We start from the raw sequence: 18,895 nt of genomic DNA on the forward strand, positions 1-18,895 counted from the left end.
GGAAGACTGGTTTCTGAAGTGTCTTGCAGGGCCACACAGGCTCTGAGCATGGTCCTCGGACCCTGCCTTGATGTAGTGGACATGACTTGAAGGGAGGCTTTCCTTCCTGTAGACCAAAGGACTGGGAAACCCTGTTTTCCTGATGAAAGCTACCAGATATCTGATCTGATGTCTCTGCTTTAGCCTGTACTGCATCCACTTCAGTATGATTTTTTTTTTCCTTCAAATTAAATGGAAAAAAAAAAATCATTCTCAGCACTCTCAGGGAATGGCTTCTAGGAAGACTGGCCCTTACTAGAGGCTGGCTAAGGGGGCTTGGAGGGATGTACACCTGAGGTCTGGACTGGGGACAACACCCAGTTTCCTTGAGCTGGGCCCTTAGAGTGGGTATGCAAGTCTGCTAGTTTGCCCGCTCCCCAGTCCTGTACCCTAGCCCGTCCCCACATCCCACCTGCGCTCAACTGTACATCCTTGTTGGGTTATCTTGTTAGTCTTACCTGAAGCCTCAAAGTTCAGAACTGACTAAACTTAGCTGGTGGCCCCAGCCCAGACCTCAGTGTAGCTTTGGGAAGCCAGGCACTGCTACTCCAAAACTCATTCTTGAAGCATAAGGTCCCAGGTACCCAGGCCCCATGGCAGGAGCCAGCCCTTGGGACCCACGGTCAGAAAGGCTTGAGTAAGACAAAAATTTTGGTAGCAAAAACCCAAATAGAAATGTCACAGCTCCCTTTTTCAAGACAAGACCAAATTTCAAACTCCTGTTTGTTGATTTTTTTTTTTTTTTTATTGCTGTTTTGCTTCTTGCAGTTGCCAGGTGAACTTTGAAAAATAGACAAGCTCTTTTTAGCCTGTGGGTCAGTTCTGTTAGTCCTGTAGTGCAAGCAAATGCCGTATATTCCAGGAAAAAGGTAATTGGAATTCAAGTCATTTTGTTCAACAAATATTCATTTACAATTTATCTTGAAAACAGAAAGAAAGAAAGAAAGAAAGAAAGAAAGAAAGAAAGAAAGAAAGGAAACAGCCACTAGCTGGGCCTCTGCTTCCAGGCATAGTCAAGTTAAGCATTGAAGCAGCTGTCCAGGTGGCTCAGGGCAGAGTCCTGCTACAGAAGAAAAATGATTTGGTGTTGTTTTTAAACTGAATTTTCCAATGTTTTTCTTCCCCCTCTAAATTCTTTAAATTTACCATTTTCAGTTCCCATTACTGTTGTTGATACAGGAGAATTCTTTTTAAGATGACAAGAAAGAATAATGACTTTGGAATCCGTGTAGGTTATGTTATTGTAACTGAGGACAATAGTTTTCATTAGCTGGCTTTCCAGAGACCCATATAAATTATCATCAGGATTATCAAGGAAGTTGTCTTTCGTTGTTGTTGTTTTTTTTTGTTTGTTTGTTTGTTTGTTTGTTTTGTTTTGTTTTGTTTTGTTTTGTTTTGTTTTTTAAAGCTTCCTTGCTTCCAGCCGTATTGTCCTCATTATCCTCAGGGATGATTCAAACCATTTGTCTGGTCTTCCTTCCTGTCTTTTTGTGGAGATGTCTCAGCTGTCCTGCAGGCAACTGACCGGGTTTTTGAAATGACTTTATTTTTCAGATGTCGAACTCTCTCAGGTTCGCCCAGACCAAAGAACTTTAAGAAGATTCATTTTATCAAGAACATGCGGCAGCACGATACCAGGAATGGCAGGTACCACTGTGACAGAAGCTGCCCCACCAGCCTCCCTGTTGTGGGAGGGGAGGGAGGGTCTGGTGTGGATGGGAGGAGGGGGGCCATTTAAACGGCCAGAGCTCTGCAAAGAGAAACCCACACTGTTAAGATGAACAGGACTTCATGGAACCTTCCCAGACTCTTTCTAACCCCCTCCCACCAGAAGTCTATAAAAAATAATGCTGCTTGATAGCGCCCAAAAGCTTGGTGAGAGTTTTAGGTTAACCGCAAATGGAATATTAAATAGCACTCAAATATATCTTTATAGAAAACTAAAGAGAGAAAGTTGCTTTTTTTTCTTTTTCTGCTTTGTTGGGCTTTGTTTTCTTTTCTTTTTTTTTTTTTTTTCATGAGGGCTACATGCTCTGGTCAGTAAATATCCCATCAGATCTGTGCCTGAACTTGGTTTTGGTGCTAACTTTGCTGACTGTCTTTAGGAAAGCAGAATGACAATTTTGCCAGCAGATTCTTTTTGGGCGCTGATTCGAATGCCTGGGCCTGCTGACATCTGGAGCACATGTTTCTCCAGCTCTTCCATTGCTCTTTTGGAAAGTACTATTAAATGAAAATTACCGTAATTGAAATTCATATAACCTTGGTATTAAAACTCTCGCAACAAATAGATCAGAATCCTTGTTGCTGGCATGCTTATGACTGAATAGCCACGTCCGTTCATGGGAGCCTGACAACAGCATGGGGACAGAGCCCCATAACTCTCGGGGTCCCTCATGCCCTTTACCTTTTAGGAATGTCTCCCTCCCACTGACCCATGACCTGGGAAGTGGTTTCTCTTGAATGGGAGAGTTAGAGATCTCGCCCCAGCAGAGGTCCTGCCACAAAGACCATTTTGTGTTATTGCCTCCTGATATACAGAAAACCGTATGGGCCCTGCTAATCTCTAATCCATACCAAGTGCAAATTGGTAAACAAGTGTGTAGTTAGACTCATGGAATGACTAAGGCCCAGCATACTTGCCTGTTATTTGGTATAAAAAACACTGTATAACCCCCAAAATAACACTGATGATTACAGTTTTTAAAGACTTGTTTTCTTGAAGTTAATATCTGATTTTTTAAACCGACTTAAATAGGGAACATAATTTTACAGCTCTTCCGTGATTTCAGAATAGCAGAACTGCGCTCTTTCATCAAATAATGTTTACGTAGTTAGTGTATATTCCTATTTTAAATAGAGCTTTTAGTGAAAATATACCCGGCTGTCCTCTGTTGCAGAGATTGCTCTGAATTTCTCTCACTGCATCTCACCCTCACGCTTACTGGGCTTTATTCCTTTGACCATAGCGTTTTATTCTTCCTTTGAGGCTCTTAACTTAAACCTCACTCATGCCATTTTTAGTATAATTGCTCATTGTTTATTTACATTTGTGTTCTTTTCATAATCTCTTTAACCATAAAATAAACAGATAGCCTTTAATTCCTAAATCCAGTCAAGACCAAGCCAGAGGAGTGTGCCAAACGGATAGGATAGCCTTCCCCACCTCTCAAGGTGGGGATGCTGTCGAGGTCGCAGAGGCAGCCGACCACCTGGCCTGGTGGGGTAGTGACAGGACGTAGTTAATAAAATGTGTGGCCCGATGGGACTGCCAGCGCACATGACAGAGCCGGCCTTCCCGGCACACCCTTGACCCAGGAACAACATAAACAGTCCAGAAAGCATTCAGTTGCTAGCAGTTTTGCTGGGGAATTTTCAGAGGGAGCCAGGAAGGATTATTAGCTTATCTGAAGATCTGAGAACTGGAATTGATGGCAGGAAAGCAAGCTGAGAGCTGTTGTGGGGCCACAGGCTGTGGTCTGTGCCACGGCCGGTTGTATCTGCCCAGGTAGGAGCTGCTTTTCCTGTGCCAGAGGAAGATGAAAGGGCTGCAGGTGCTCTCCCTCCTTCCTCTGTGTTTTTAGCAAGGGTGTATCGACCTTAGATGGATGAAAGAAAGAACTGGAGAGGGCACCAGGAAGATAATATGGTTTCTGAGGTGACAGAAGGAAATTGTGGTCAAGAGCTGATGAATAGGAGGAGGATATGACCAGCCTTTTGAGAAAGGAAAGGAGAGTTGCCCCCCCCCCCTTGGGCAGCAGGCATGAGATCGTCCTGGCAGAGGGACATGTGGATGAGCTCTGGTCCAACAGCGGTGGAGAGGAGGGATCCTGGTCATGCTCTTGGAAGAGAGGACTACTGCATCGGCAGGGGTCTCTGAATCTCCCACCTTCCACGTACTGAGGCGCATGCACAACACCACACCAGAGGGTGCATTCCTGCAGCGAGGATCGAACTCAGGTTTCTTGCCTGTGTTGGGAGGAATGAGGCTTTACAGAAAAGGCTGGAGGTGTTCATTAAAGAGCTTGGAGGGCTGTACAGAAAATGGAATGGCCTCAGTACTGGTATCCTGACTCCTCTTTAACTGGGGAAAGAGACTGAGAAGGGGCCTGCAGAGTCCCCAGGCCCAGTCCTGCAGCGGTTCCCACTCATGGTTGTGCCAGCTCCCAAGTCACCTTGTGACCACTGACTAGCACAGACCAGCCTCTCAAGACTGCACCCGCATCTGGGGCCCATTTGCTGCTCTGGAACTGAAGACCTCGGTGTTGAGGCTGCTCTGTCCCCAAGCCCGCTGACCGTGAGACTGAGGCACCAGTATAGATTGGGGGTTTGAGCTCAAAGCTCAGCAAGGACCAGTGCGGCTGACCCCGGGAGAGGACAGCATCTGTTGTGAGACTCAGTGCCCGACCTGTGAGTGTGAAGCACAGCTTAAGATGAGAAGGAGAAAAACTGAGAACCAAGTATGATAAAAGACCATACTTGCATCCAGCCCAAGTGGGTATAAAATGATCAGTAATATCAAAGGTAATCACTTAGAAACAAACTTTGGGGTCTCGGCCAGCCTCGTGTTCTCCCACTTCTCTCTGTGACATTAGAGGAATCTCTACTGATGTGTGAAGCAGAGGTGAGCACCTTCAATGGAAGATGTGGTTCTGATGGAGGATGGAATCTGCTTTAATGAAAAACTATCTTCACCTTCTTCAGAATCAGTGGAGCTTGTGTGACTGGCCTTGGGCACCTGCTGGAAGGCTTTGTGTGCGGATAAAGCACAGAGCACCAAGCTCAGGGTGTTTGGGGGTCATGTTGCAGACCCTTAAGCAAGGTGGGGCTGCGAAGGATGGAGCCTAGGTATAGGTTACAGACCCAGTGATGGAAGCTTCAGCTCTGCCTTTGGGACCACATGCCATCATGAGTTCTTTACCAGCCCTGCATGGTGCTTCAGCTCCTGGCAGCTAGGGGAAGTGGTGAAGGGAGCTGCTGTGCTCTGGTTTCACTTCTGTACTAACACAAAGACAGGTTGGTGATGGGAAAGTTGTGTCGGACTTGATGTTTGTGAAAAGAAGCAGTGCTTGGCTGGGTTTTAGAAAGATAGATCTCAGAAAATTCAGACTACGAAGTCGATTCTGGTGGCTGCAACCACATGTCCAAAGGGATTATAAAGTATGAGTATCATAAAGTGATAATGGGTAACATTTATGGAGTGTTTACTGGGTACCAGGCTCTAAGTACTTTATTTCATTAACTCAACTCAGGAGGTGTTTGTGGAGTGAGTGGACAGAGGTTTCAAATGACTTTCAGTCTTCAGAACTATGTATTTTGAGGAATGGAAAGAATTTAGAAACACAGATAATCCTTGAAACAATCTTATGAGGAAGGTATTGCTGTTGCGTTAAGTAGAATGATGCCTGCCAGAGATGTCCATATCGTAACCCTGTAAATATGCTGGTTACATGGCAGGGGAGGGGAGGGGGGCTAGGTCTCTGACCAGCTGCCCTTAAAATAACAGGATTATCCTGGATTATCTGGGTTTGCCCAAAGTAATCACTGGCTTCTTAAAGGCAGTAGAGGGAGTCAGGAGAGTCAGTGTCAGAGTGATGTGAGAAAGACTTAACTGGCCATGGCTGGCTTTGAAGATGGAGAAAGGAGCCATAAGCCAAGGAATATGGTGGCCCCTAGAACCTGGAAAAGGCAAGAAAACAGGTACTTTTTTGAGCCTTCCTTCAGTGGGAACTGGCTCTAACCCCTCTGTGTTGGCACCACGAGACCCGTTTCAGAGTTTTTACCACCAGAGTCATAATAACTCCTTTGTTTTAAGCCACTGACTTTGTAATAATTTGTTACTGCAGCCATAGGAAACGAAAACACTCATCATCCCAGTTAACAAGGGAGGAAGCTGGAGTGCATGGCTGGAAAGTAGGGGGTGGAATCCACATCTAGGCATTGGATTTTAAAACTCATTCTCCTAATAAGGGAAAGGTGGGCGATAAAAATCCAAATATAAGACAGCATGTCATGGTGAAATTTGAGAAAACTATTGAATTCTAATTTTTAAAATCCATTAGCTAAAGACTAAAGACTAATAAAGGAATGGCTTAAGAAAACTTATAAGAATAGTGTGAAGGGCCCTAAAGTCCGTAGTGAAGGAAAGACTGATGCAAGAAAAATTGGCACCCTCATACGTAGCTGGTGGGAATGTAAAAGCCACTACGGAAGACAGTTTGGCAGTTCCTCAAGAAGTTAAACATAAAATTACCTTATGACCCAGCAATTCTTCTACCAGGTTAATGCCTAAAGGAATTCAAAAGAGGAACTCAAACGCCTAGTTGTATGCCCATGGTCATAGCATAGCAACATCATTTACAACAGCCCAAAGGTGGAAACAACCTCAGTGTCTATGAGCAGATAAGTGGATAAACAAAATATGGTATGTTCATACAAAGGAATATTATTCAGCCGTAATAAGGAATGAAGTGCTGATACATGCCAGGATATGTATAAACCCTGAAAACATTATGCTGACCGAAATAAGACACAAAAGTTAAATAGTGTATGATTCCATTTATACAGAATACCCAGAATAGGTAAATTTATAGACAGTAGCAGATGAACAGTTACCAGGGACTGGGTGAAGGGACACAGAGTTGCTGTTTGGGGCAATGGGAAGGTTTTGGAAATAGTGGTGATGATGGCACAGTATTGTGCACGTACTTAACGATGCTAGATTGTACGCCGAAAAATGGTCAAATGTATATTACATATAAATATAATGTATTTTGTGCCAATAAAAGAAAATGCCAGCGATAGCTATGGTCCTTTTAAAACCATATTCAAAAGAGGGAGGGGAGGGATGGTAAACTTCTTGGGGCTAATGGTACAAGGACAGAGCAAATGTCCGCTGCTGGCTGTTTTAGCTTCAAGTACAGCTGTGAAGTACAGACTCTAAACAGAGCAGTGTTCTCGGAGCAGTGTTCTCAGCATACTGGAGGCACTCAGGAAACAGATATCATTTATTGTGGAAGAAGCAAATGGAGAAGCCTTACATTTTAAGTGAGTTCTAGTCTTTGGGACTAGATCCCAGGAAATGGAAAGAATTCAGAAACACAGATGATCTTTAAGATGCCATGGAGAATAAAAGAAGTTCTAAGTCGAATGGCAGCCAGATGTTGCCTTCAAAAAGTCAAAAAGAGACTAAGGTGGTAGCAGAGGGTGAGTTCTAATAATCACAGGCTAGCAAGCAAGCCCAGAGCAGATTGCGAGCAAAGCTCTGGAAGGGACTGGGAAGCAGATGGTTTTCAGAAGTCAGCATGACTTCACTGAGAAAAAGTCATGCTAAGTTAACTTCATCTCTGTATTGATGGAATAACTAGGGTAGTAAATGAGAAGACTGCCATAGACATGACATTTCTTGATCTCGGAGAAATGTTAGACTGTTCGTCATTATCACACATGCCAGCGTTTGCTGGGTGATTGTGAAGCTGGAGAACCTGCAGGCAGCGGGAAGTTGTTAGCCGGCTCTAGTCAGCCTGAAGGGAGGTTGAAGAAGAATAGCACATGGTATTCCCTCGAGCGTATTGCCTCCTCTGCAGAGGGAAGGCCAGTACGCCTCAAACAGGAGACCAAAGGCAGGAAGAGAAGGAGGATGTGTTACAGATGAGGACCACGCAACTCAGTCCCACAATCGCTGGAAATGCTAGGCCCAGCTCACCGAGATTAAACCCAGCAGGGATAATAAATGCAGTCGAGGTAGATGATCATTTACAGTACAGGATAAAGGCTTTTCACAAGTTTGTGTGAAAGATCTTGTGGAATTTAGATAGACCGTGTTTTCCAGAGAGCCTAGCAGTGTGTTGGAACTACAGAGTGAGCTAATTAACTTGTCCTAATGGAGGGAAATGTATCGCTTTCACACCCAGCCTGGGTCAGTCCCATCTGCCATGTTGCGATCAGCCTGAGTGCCCTGTTTTAGAACACTGGATTTGTATTGGGATGGCCTCACTGCAGCGGACTAGGATTTTCTAAGCCCCTTCTTTACGGAAGGATGGATGATTACGTGTAGCAAATGGGAACAGCCAGGTTGTCCATCTCGTTTCAGTGAACTGCCTTATATATAAACAGCCATTTTGGGGGAAGGAGACATGTGCATCCAGACAGAAGGTGCCGGTAGAGTAGTTCCTTAACTACACAGAATGCAGAGTGATACCCGTAGAGGTACTGGCCTGCCCTGTGCTGGGACTGCTTCAGGTGATGGGATGTATCTGTAAATGAAGCAGACAAAGATCCCGCTTTAAGGACTTACTGGCTAGCTGGGGAGGCAGCCAAGAAAACCTGTCCTGTCAGAGATGGGACAGATGTGCTGTGGAGGAAAGCTGAAGTAGCTGAGGGGTTGGGGGTGTGGAGACAGGGCGTGTGGTGGGCCAAGGCTTCACTGATGAGGAGACTTTTAAGCAGAGGTCTGAAGGAGGCGAGGGAGCCAACCCTGTGCCGTCCCCGCCAGTGGGGAAGGACATGGAAGGTGGGTGGGACGGCAACTGCGGAGTCACTAAGGCTGGATCGTTCACTGACGAGTGTGTCTGAGGAACTTTAGGAAAGTTGGTGTCGGTGGAGTAGAGACAGGGAGAGAGGAGGAGACAAACCCTGAGAAGTCCTGCAGGATAGATTGTGATGATGTCTGCTTTTATTGTCAGCAAGATGAGAGCCATGGAGGGTGCCGAGCAGAGAGGACCAGTGTGGTCTGACTTGCATTTGAACAGGAGCTTAACCAACCATCAAGGGCAAGCATTGCAGGACCTTTTTGGTAACCTTATTCTTACAGAAAATTAAGGGATGTGTATATTGTGTATTGTCTTTTAAAAGAGACAAGTTTTTTCAAAGATTTTTTTAAGATTTATGTATTTTTGATAGCATGAGCAGGGGAGGGGCAGAGAGGGAGACACAGAACCCAAAGCAGGCTCCAGGCTCTAAGCTGTCAGCAATGAGCCCTATGTGGGGCTCAAACCACAAGATCATGACCTGAGCCGAAGTCAGACGCTTAACCAACCGAGCCACCCAGGTGCCCCTGATAATGAAGTTTAAAAATGACTTGAGTGGTGCCTGGGTGCCTTGGTTGGGCGTCCAACTCTTGATTTTAGCTCAGGTCATGATCTCATGGCTCACGGGATCAAGCCTGCTTGGGATTCTCTCTCTTCCCCTTTCTCTGCTCTTCCCCTACTCATTCTGTCTCTCTCAAAATAAACAAACTTCTAAAAATGACTTGAGGCCTCTAGAAAGTTGTTACAGATACATGAGCAAAACCCTGTGTCACAAAAGAGAGGTGACCAGTGATCAACAGTGATCCCATGCCAGAGTGTCTGGAACAGGCCCCCCGAAAATCCTGTGAAGGAGGGTGGTTGGCAAGCGGGATCTGCTGCTGAGTAGAGAAAAGCCAGGTACCCTTCGATTTCCTCTGCATCTGTGCCAAGAGCCCCACTGTCTGCTGGCGACAAGAGGTTAAACACAAGTGAAGACAAACCTCGTCCTCAGGGACAAGATACACCTTTGAAAATGACCAACATTACAAGGCCAGCTAGTACGAGTGGAGAGCTGATTGCTGGGGAGGTAGAACTGGGCCATCGGAATGGAAAGTGGAGCCTCTAAGCCTGAAGATCAAAGACTAGCAGGTGGCCTAGTGACCTTTCAGGAATGTCTTAGTGACCCTCATGGTCCTATTAGGAAAGGACCTTTTCTCCTGGTGCTTCCAGTTCCCGAGCCACAAACATTTGTCTTTGAGAATGATAGGAGACAAGAGCCGTCATTTCAGATGGGTGACCCCCCTCCCTCAGGCGTATAGCCGTTATTTGGCACTGTTTGGAAGTGATCTGGTTTTCAGACGTCTGGCTGCCAAGTACACTGGAAGTGCCCACCTCCTGGGTCTGCTTTGAGAACCATTTCACTCAGAACAGGCAGAGAAATGTTCTTTGCCGTGACTGACTGGGCTGTCTCCTCCTTTGGGAGGAATTTTCAAAGAGGTTTGAAAGGGTTTGAGAATGACAAAGAAGTGAGCTAGACCATTGCGTCTTTAAAGTGTGGACTCAGTAGGAAGGAAAAAATATAAAAGATTTCGGCGCCCTTTATCTGCTTTCCAAAGTCAGTTGGTAAAAGTATGGTAACTGAAGTCAGGTTGCAGCCTTTCCTTTTTATACTGAAAATTTTGGAGGGAGGGCAGGGGACGGGTAATAACTAAATTAAGAGCTTGCCTGTGATCTCATCAGTCCCAATCTGTCAGCCTAGTTTAGTTTGAAAAATGAGTTGGAGGAAATGGCACATCTCAAAAAAAATAAAACCCCTAGTTAAGTTGTGGACTGGCCTTCTTGAAAGTGGAAAAATGGCATTGCCTTTTCTCCCTCAAATGAATGCATCTGACTTGATAGATGGTGAGCCTCTTCTGTGAGGCTCCGTGCAACATCTGCCCTTCCCAAACAGGCTTTTCCCATCAAAGAACTCTTGTTGCTCCTTACAAAACCAGAACCCGCCATTCCCCAGTAGCACTGGCTGGCGCAGAGGCATCCTTATTTGTATTCATCTGTCTGTAACCAGCCGACAGCACAACCTCAGGCCTGGGGGCTACGAGCAGACAGACTGAAGAAGCCTTCGGCAATCCCCAAGCCTCCCTTAGATTCGGCCCGAAATGGCCCCCAGGATCACCCTCCGGTGTGCTGACCCAGTGGCTTTCCTTTGCACCTTCCCTGGTGCTGCGAGTGGCAGGAGCGAGGGAGGAGCTGGGCACGTAGACCACCCGCCAGGGATGCTTGTGCCTTGGGGTGCGCACCGCATGCTAGCTTCTATTATTTGTGTCTAAGAAACAGGGAGGTTATACTGGGACTCTGCACCAAGCTTTGCAGGGATTACTGTCAGTGCTTCGCACGCACAGATGTATTCAAAGTGTACAAGCACTTGTTGCTTTTCAACCGGTTTGATTTACAGGAAGTAAAATGAGCCACAGAGAAAGAGTTTGGGAGTTGGGCAGAACCTTCTCTGGGTGGTTCTGCTTCAATTCTCTGCTTGGTGAGAGGGCTTGGGGACCCCGGGGGAGACCAGATAGTGGTCCCCACCAGTGGTATGCAGCAGTTGGAGGAGAAAACCATAATGCAGATGGCTTCGGGCCAGGGCCTGCGACACAGCTACCAGTGCTATCCTGGAAGTGCAGAAGAGCAGGTAGCAGAGGGCTCCAGGGCTCGAGGGGAGACTTCCTTAAACTCGCGCTCGGCTTGTTTTCCTCCCATCTCCCTGTTAGTGAATTCTTAGGCTGAGTCCCAACCCCAGTACTTCAGAATGTGATCTCATTTGGAAATAGAGTTGTTGCAGATGTAATTAGTTGAGATTGTACCAGAGCAAGGTAGGCCCATAATCTTAATATTGGTGCCCTTGTTAAAAGGGGGAAATTTGGAGACAGACCTGCACACAAGGAGAATGCCGTGTGTTATATTGCTGCCTGCTGAGGCACTACCAGAAGCTGGCAGAGAGGCCTGGAGCAGACCCTTCTTTGGTGCCTTCATCAGAGGGAGTATGGCCTGGTGGACACCTTGGACTGGGACTCTGGGCCTCCCGGAGCAAGAGACCACTGGTTCTGGTGTGTAAGCCATTCAGCACGTGGCCCCTTGTTATGGCAGCCCCTGCAGACACACTCCCTTTCTTGCTCGCGTGGCTGTTAGGCGCTCCACTGCCTGTCCTGTTGTGGGGAGCTCACCTAGCCACAGTTTTGGTCATGGTCACTGTCACCGTCACAGTCACCAGTCACCATCTTAACCACCCCCAGGCTTCTTGTGCCTCAAGACCCACTCCCTCCCCAGTTTGGGAAGCCTTTCAGGAGCTGGCCTGCAACCTTAACCTGTTTCTGCTCCTCCTCTACTGCCAAGCCACCATCCAGCTATGCAGAATTATTTACAGTAGTTGCATGGTTATGAGAAGAGTTTAGTGATCCATGGAAGAAATAGCCACAGAAATTACACATGGAGCTGAAATATTGTGCTTTAACTTAAAGCATATTGGTGGTCATCCGTTCAGCAGGTTTCTTGTTTGTTTGTTTTATTGAGGACATTTTATTTAATTTTTGAAGTTTATTTTTATTTTATTTTGAGAGAAAGTGCAAGAAGGGGGAGGGGCAGAGAGGGGGGGAAAAAATCCCAACCGACGTGGGGCTCGAACTCCTAAAACTGTGAGATCGTGACCTGAGCTGAGATCAAGAGTTGGATACTTAACTGACTGTGCCACTCTGGTGCCCCATTCAGCCGGTTTTTTGATGCCAAAAAAAGGTTTTTCTTTGCTTTTGGGCCCATGGATCAGACTCTGTCTCTGGCATCAAAGCCACATATCGTTATTCCCACCTATTGCTGCCATGTCCAGATTGGATTTATTTTATTATTTAAAAGATTTTACTGGGGCGCCTGGGTGGCTCAGTCGGTTAAGCGTCCGACTTCAGCTTAGGTCATGATCTCGTGGTCCGTGAGTTTGAGCCCCGCGTCGGGCTCTGGGCTGATGGCTCAGAGCCTGGAGCCTGCTTCCGATTCTGTTTCCCTCTCTCTCTGCCCCTCCCCCATTCATGCTCTGTCTCTCTCTGTCTCAAAAATAAATAAACATTAAAAAAAATTTTTTTTAAAGATTTTACTTATTTTTAAGATTATTATGTTTTTAAGCAATCTCTGCACCCAACGTGGGGCTTGAACTCCTGACCCCAAGATCAGGAGTCACATACTCTTCCGACAAAACCAGCCAGGCACCCCCAGATTAGACTTCTTTAAAGTGACCCAAGAGGGGCGCCTGGGTGGCTCAGTCGGTTGAGCGTCCGACTTCGGCTCAGGTCACGATCTTGCGGTCCGTGAGTTCAAGCCCCGCATCGGGCTCTGTGCTGATGGCTCAGAGCCTGGAGCCTGCTTCGGATTCTGTGTCTCCCTCTCTCTCTGCCCCTCCCCTGCTCATGCTCTGTCTCTCTCTGTCTCAAAAATAAATAAAAACATTAAGAAAAAAAAATTAAAAAAAAAATAAAGTGACCCAAGAATCTAAGTGCAAAATCCAATTGGATATTCAGTGTTTTCCTAATCTTTCTAGTAACCACCCCCACCCCCCACCCAGTTTTTTCAGTGACTTGCCTTGCTTGAATATGTTTTAAAGCACTTGGTGTTTTTATAGCATTATCTCCTTTTCCCCTTCACATTTGATCAGTTTGTGTAGCTTTTGTTGAACAAATACAAGTAGCAAGCACAACTGGAGTAAACAGGTTGGGGATGTGCATAATTAACTCTTCGTAAGTAAACAACTCAGAGTGTATATTCTAGAGAACAAGCCTCCCCACCCCACCTGAGCTTTGAGTGTGTGGTGAGTGTTGGTCAGAGTGACTCACCCTGGTGGTTCAGGCACGTGGAGGTCAGCAGAGAGTTTTCTTGCACACTGCGTTCCTCAAGAGGCCTTCTGCTCTTTCTCCTGCCAGCATTGACTTAGGCAGTCCCTCCGCCAGCTTATCTTCTCCTTGCCCCTTATCCCTTAGGTCTTAACTTTGGTGTCACTTCTTCCAGGAAGCCCACTTTGCCTCCTTCAGGCCAGGTTACCAGTCCCTCAGATAACAACCTCTACTTCTCAGTCAGGGCACTCCCACCCCTATGTAAATGTACCTCCTACCCAACTGGAAGCTTTGTGAGCAGGGAGCTCTTGGCTTTGTCAGTTCCGATCCCCAAGGTCTGGCAGAGTAAGTGCTCAGAAAGTATCTGTGGAAGGGAGAGAGGAGCGGAAGAGCACACACAGCTATTTCCCGGGAGCCCTCCACCACTCCTGCTCTGTGGGATAAAGTGTGCCCCCTGAGCCGGCAGTGAAGGGCTGTGCTCGGGTACTAGCAGTGTTGGCAGTCCCGGAGGGCTGTGAAGATTGGGGCGGTGTGAGCAGTCGTGAGAAGGAGATGCACACGTCCGTTGATGAGAATCTCACCAGCTTGTATTTGCAGGCTACTGAGCGGAGACCTTCAGGTGCTTTCTGCTGTCTAATCCATGCCAGCCCTGGGGCCTCCAGTTCCTTCACCCCGACCAGCTGGGGGCCTGACACGTCACTGTGACCACCATGTTTCCCTTCATCTGGTGCTCTGTATTCCCTCTTCTCACCTCTTGGAACCCCACTGCTCCTCCATGGCCTGCCCTGCCCCTGGCCTCAGCCCTGCCTCGTGCTCAGGCTTCTAGGTCCTTCCTCTCCTCAGGCTCCCTTCCTTCCTTCCTTCCTTCCTTCCTTCCTTCCTTCCTTCCTTCCTCCCTCCCTCCCTTCCTTCCTTCCTCCCTCCCTCCCTCCCTCCCTCCCTCCCTCCCTCCCTCCCTCCCTCCCTCCCTCTGACTCCCAGAATTGGGAGATTGCTTTTCTTACATTTCAGGATGGAAGAGTCAGATCTCTTTGTGAAGAAAGGGCTTGGAATTCTGCAGGTTGTCTGCTCTTTGCCCTCCTCCCAAGCTCAGCACATGCCACGGTTAGGGGCCTGTTCCTAAGGAGGAAAAGCATCGCCCCCACCCATGGCTCATGAGAGCTTAAATAGAGGAAACAGAACGTTTTGGTTTTAATTTTCATTCAAGTATGTAATCAGCCCTTCAGAAAGAGAGAGAGGGGTGTCAAGCCCCCCCCCCCAGCTTGTAACATACACTGTAGGAGGAGGAAGCAGCTGGGGGTGGGGGGAGCGGGGGCTGGGAAGAGAAAGTGCCTGGCAGGCTCTAGTTCTCTGATTTCACAAAAGTCATTTGTTTTCTGGCATCAGTCTTCACAGCTTTACCTTCTCTGTGCACCAGCAACCGTGCACGAGTGCAGGGAAGACGGCCGAGCGGGAGATGGGTGGCACTGCGCAGCCATGGGAATAAAGTGACTGCACGCCAGCTGTGTTCACTTTCCAGGGCTGCCAGACTGGGTGGCTTCAAACAAAAATGTGTGCTCTCGCAGCTCCGGAGGCCACGAGTCCACAATTAAGGTGTCAGTAGGGCCGTGTGCCCCCTGAAGGCTCTTAGGGAAGTGTCACCTCTCGCCCATTCTGGCTCCTGAGGGTGGCCGGCAATCCCAGGCGGGGCATCTTTGGCTTTTGGCTGCGCCACTCCAGTCCCTGCCTCCATTGTCACGTGGCCTTCTTTCCTCTGTGTGTACGGGAGGGTCCCCCAATGTCTGTCCTGATGAAATCCAGCCATTGGTTCTAACGCCCACCCTAGTTCAGGATGACCTCATCCCAACTTGATGACATCTGCAAAGTTCAAGGTGCCACGGACTTCAACATGTTAGGATTTCAGCGTGTCTTTTTGGGGAACACAGTTCAACCACTGACCCCAGCATTTAAAAGTGTGTTCTTTCTCTTTCTGGTCATGTAGGGCATGAGCTACAGAACTAGGGAATGCGGTATTCACTTGTCCCCAGTACCTAATGTGTCACCCTGGGCTGTGTTCATGCTCATCCACCATTGTTGCGAGTGTGATTTTCTTTAACTTTAGAGTAAATGTTAGTTGCTCGTTTTATGTCCTTAAGAGCATATTTCTGCTATAATGGAATATTCCACCTGGGAGAGAGTGAACTTTCTTACAGCCAACAGAGATGCCCCAGGATTCTGGAAATAGAACAAAAAGCCAGTTTTTGGCATAAGAGGGGATATTTGAGGGTCCAGGATGTCATGAAATATTCCCTGGTCAGACATTGCTGGCTCCGGTCTAAAGGGTCGAGAGTGGATGTAATGACCGTGGTCTGTGGTGCTCTGTTAGCCATGGGGCCTGTTGTGTATCTCCTGGCTATTTGGAACACTCCAGTATCTCAGAGGCAATGTGTGCCTTTGGAAGCTTTGTGGCCTGAAGCCCTGGTTTCCTCATACCAGAAACACTTTCCTAAGCAAGGAAATGAAGTTTTATGAAGAAGAAAGTCGGTGCTCTTCATGCTTCCTGGAAGGGTTTGGAAAATGTTGTCTATCCAGAAGCAGCTCTCCCCATGTGGGCTGCAGCCCTAGGAGATTTTCCCTTTGTTGTTTTATTTTGTTTTTTTGTCTTTTTTTTTTTTTTTTTTTCCTTTGGCAGATGTTTGTATGGAAATGTGATCTTTAATTCCTTAAAGACCTATCCTTCTGGAGTTAATTCCTCTTTTGAAGTTACAATCTTTTGTGTAATGCTTTCTGGTCATTTTGACTCCAAGTAAAGTGTTAAATGTTACAGGAAGGAAAATTATGTGGACTTTCTGCATGCAATTTGGGCATCCAAGAAAATAACTGTATCGGTTGGAGGCCAAGACATGGAGGTGGCCAATTTCCAAAGCCCACTGGAAATGGAGTTTGGCTGTCTTCTGTCATTCTTGACAACTGCCATCTGATTGAATTCTTCCACAAATACAGAAGCACTTTAAGAAGGCAAATAAATCTGATTTTCTTCTTGGACATCACCATGATGATGGAGATTTCCCCAGTACTCACAGAGAGGAAAGCTGCAAATTCACAGGAACACTGAAGCTTTGGGGCATAGCACTTGGTTACGAGGGGCCTGCCTTTAGGTTTACACTGCTCAGAGTTGCTCTTGGAGGAGACAGAAGGCGAGAGCTTGCCACTTGTTGTTATTTGCCTGCTCTGGCTAAGGCCGAAGCCCCGCCTGGATTCAGAGCTACTTCAGGAAACACGTTGGATGCGTACCTGGGAACTCTGTCAGCTCTTTCGAACTCCCCAGGAACAGCCACAAACTTGTGCAGAGCTGCTGTGTAGGTCTCTGCTCTGTATTCCTCCTCTGAAGCCCGCATAAAGTGGAAGTCAACAGAATGGTTCAACCCCAAAAAGGGAGGGAAGTGCCCAAAGATTCAGTGGTCCTTATTTTTCTCCTCCCCACTCCAGCTGCTTGAGAATGGTCATCTGTGAAAGGACCAACCCTACTGGATTGCTGGAAAACGTTCCATATTCATAGTTGCTAAACCTGACCTATGTGTTAGAATAACATGTTTTTCTGAATGAGACTCAGGCTGTCAGCCTCTCCTAGACCTAAATGGTGAAGACCACACAGATGAGCACTCATTTAGCAGAACTCTAATGCTGCCTGTTTGCTAATAGACACATCGTGGTTGGGACTTTGGAAAGAATATTTAATTTCACATGCATTTATGTTCTCTCATTTTCTCGTTCTATTAAAAATGTCCAAACAAATTCAGTGTGTGGGAAGGAACCGTACGTTAACACAAAGTAATGAAGAAAATGAACTAACACTAAGCCAGTTGAGTTTGCTCAACACATTCCTTCCTCTGTGTTGCAGAAGACACGGATGTTGAGCACCACCAGGAATGGGCAGTTCCAGGCTTTTCTCTTGGGTGGATGGCCAGGGATGGTGGGGGTTGTGTGAAGAACCTCTTTCTGTCTGGAAAAGGTCCCAGGCTGAGCAGAGCAGGAGAGTGAGGCATTGGTGGTGCTGGCAACTCATATCTGGGCTGTTGTGATGGGTCACCCTCTGGCCCCACCCATTCCTAGCCTGGTGACCTGCAGGCCAGGCTGGAAAGCCACCCTAGAAAATGTGGATGAAGGCAGACTTCTTGGGTCTAGGAAGTCCATGAATACCCCGTCAAACCTACAGGAGCAGACTCTTCTAGTAAGTCTTAGAGAAGGGCAAAGCATCAAGGCACATAGTGGCAAAGAGCATGGCTTCAGATCCCCAATGGGTCTCATCTGCTAGTGTGTCCCTGTTGGCATGTCATTTACTTGCTGTCTTCATTTAAAGCATTTAGAATGGGGCATCTAATGGATACTTAGTAAGTTTTAACTATTATTATTATGTCTGCTTAAATAAATGGACACAGGCATTACAGCGTCAGGATCTGTCTCTGGTCTCCCCGAGTAAGAGCCCAAGGAGCCTGGTTGCTGTTTTGCAAGGTGGTGTGCTCACAATTTATTTACCTCTTGGCCCTTGACGCCTTGGTGGTCCACTCTGTCTGTGACACTTCTGTTCTGGCAGCAGTGACAGGGTTTGGGTCCGTGGTATCTGACAAGAAACCTCTCCCTTGAGAGGAGAGAGACCCCCCCCCCCCCCCCCGTGTGAGTGTTACGTGTAGGTTGTTAGACGGGCCACGTGTGTCATCCCTCAGCTGTCCTGGGAGTACACCTTTCACATCTTGCAGGCCTGTGTTTTTGGTTTCTCTTTTAATGTTTATTTTTGGGAGACAGAGACAGAGCATGAGTGGGGTAGGGGCAGAGAGAGAGGGAGACACAGAATCCAAAGCCCGCCCCAGGCTCTGAGCCGTCAGCACAGAGCCCGACGTGGGGTTTGAACCCACGAACCGTGAGATCACGACCTGAGCCAAAGTCGGATGCTCAACCGACTGAGCCACCCAGGTGCCCCGCGGGCCTGTGTGTTTTAGCAGAGAGCTCTGAAGAGATTCAGAATCCAGGGTGAAACCTCCCTCAACCCAAGAAGGTGGTCCCCAGTAAAATCAGTTAATATTTATCTAGTGTGCATTATTTGCCAGGCACTGTTCTGAGGGCTTTCCCAGGGTAGACTCATTTACTCTTTACAGCATTCCAATAGGCTAGTTAGCAGTTTTATCCTGTCGTTTTAGTTGAGGAAACTGAGGCTCAGAAGAGTTTGTCAGTGGTCCGAAGTCACGCAAAGGTGACACAGCTGTTTGCAGCTGGGACTGTTGCTTCCACCCCCTTAACTATGTCAGATGAATCCCCATGGGATGAACAGACAGCCGTGGTCCTGCCTTCCCGGGGACGGACACTCAGGTGCTGCTCTGAAGCACAACACTGCCCACACTGTTGATGGAGGGGCTGCCATGTATTCAGCCTCTGGACGCCCCTTCTAGAAGAAGAGGGAGGCAGTGGTGAGCAGCCCTCTGTGATCGGTGCACTCCTGGCAGTGGAAATCCG

General features: G+C 47.3%; 1 protein-coding gene across 6 annotated transcripts in view; it reads left to right on the forward strand.

The window, feature by feature from the left end:
- Window positions 1-18,895, forward strand: part of CABLES1 (Cdk5 and Abl enzyme substrate 1) — a 129,300-nt gene that overhangs the window by 67,091 nt on the left and 43,314 nt on the right. For all 6 annotated transcript variants that reach the window (XM_042962120.1, XM_042962119.1, XM_042962117.1 and 3 more), the window contains one exon: window positions 1,594-1,686. In XM_042962120.1, the coding sequence (XP_042818054.1) occupies window positions 1,594-1,686 (93 nt within the window). The remainder of the gene's footprint in view (window positions 1-1,593; window positions 1,687-18,895) is intronic.

The sequence above is a fragment of the Panthera tigris genome, chromosome D3 (genome assembly GCF_018350195.1).
Source record: "Panthera tigris isolate Pti1 chromosome D3, P.tigris_Pti1_mat1.1, whole genome shotgun sequence".
NCBI classification, from domain to species: Eukaryota; Metazoa; Chordata; class Mammalia; order Carnivora; family Felidae; genus Panthera; species Panthera tigris.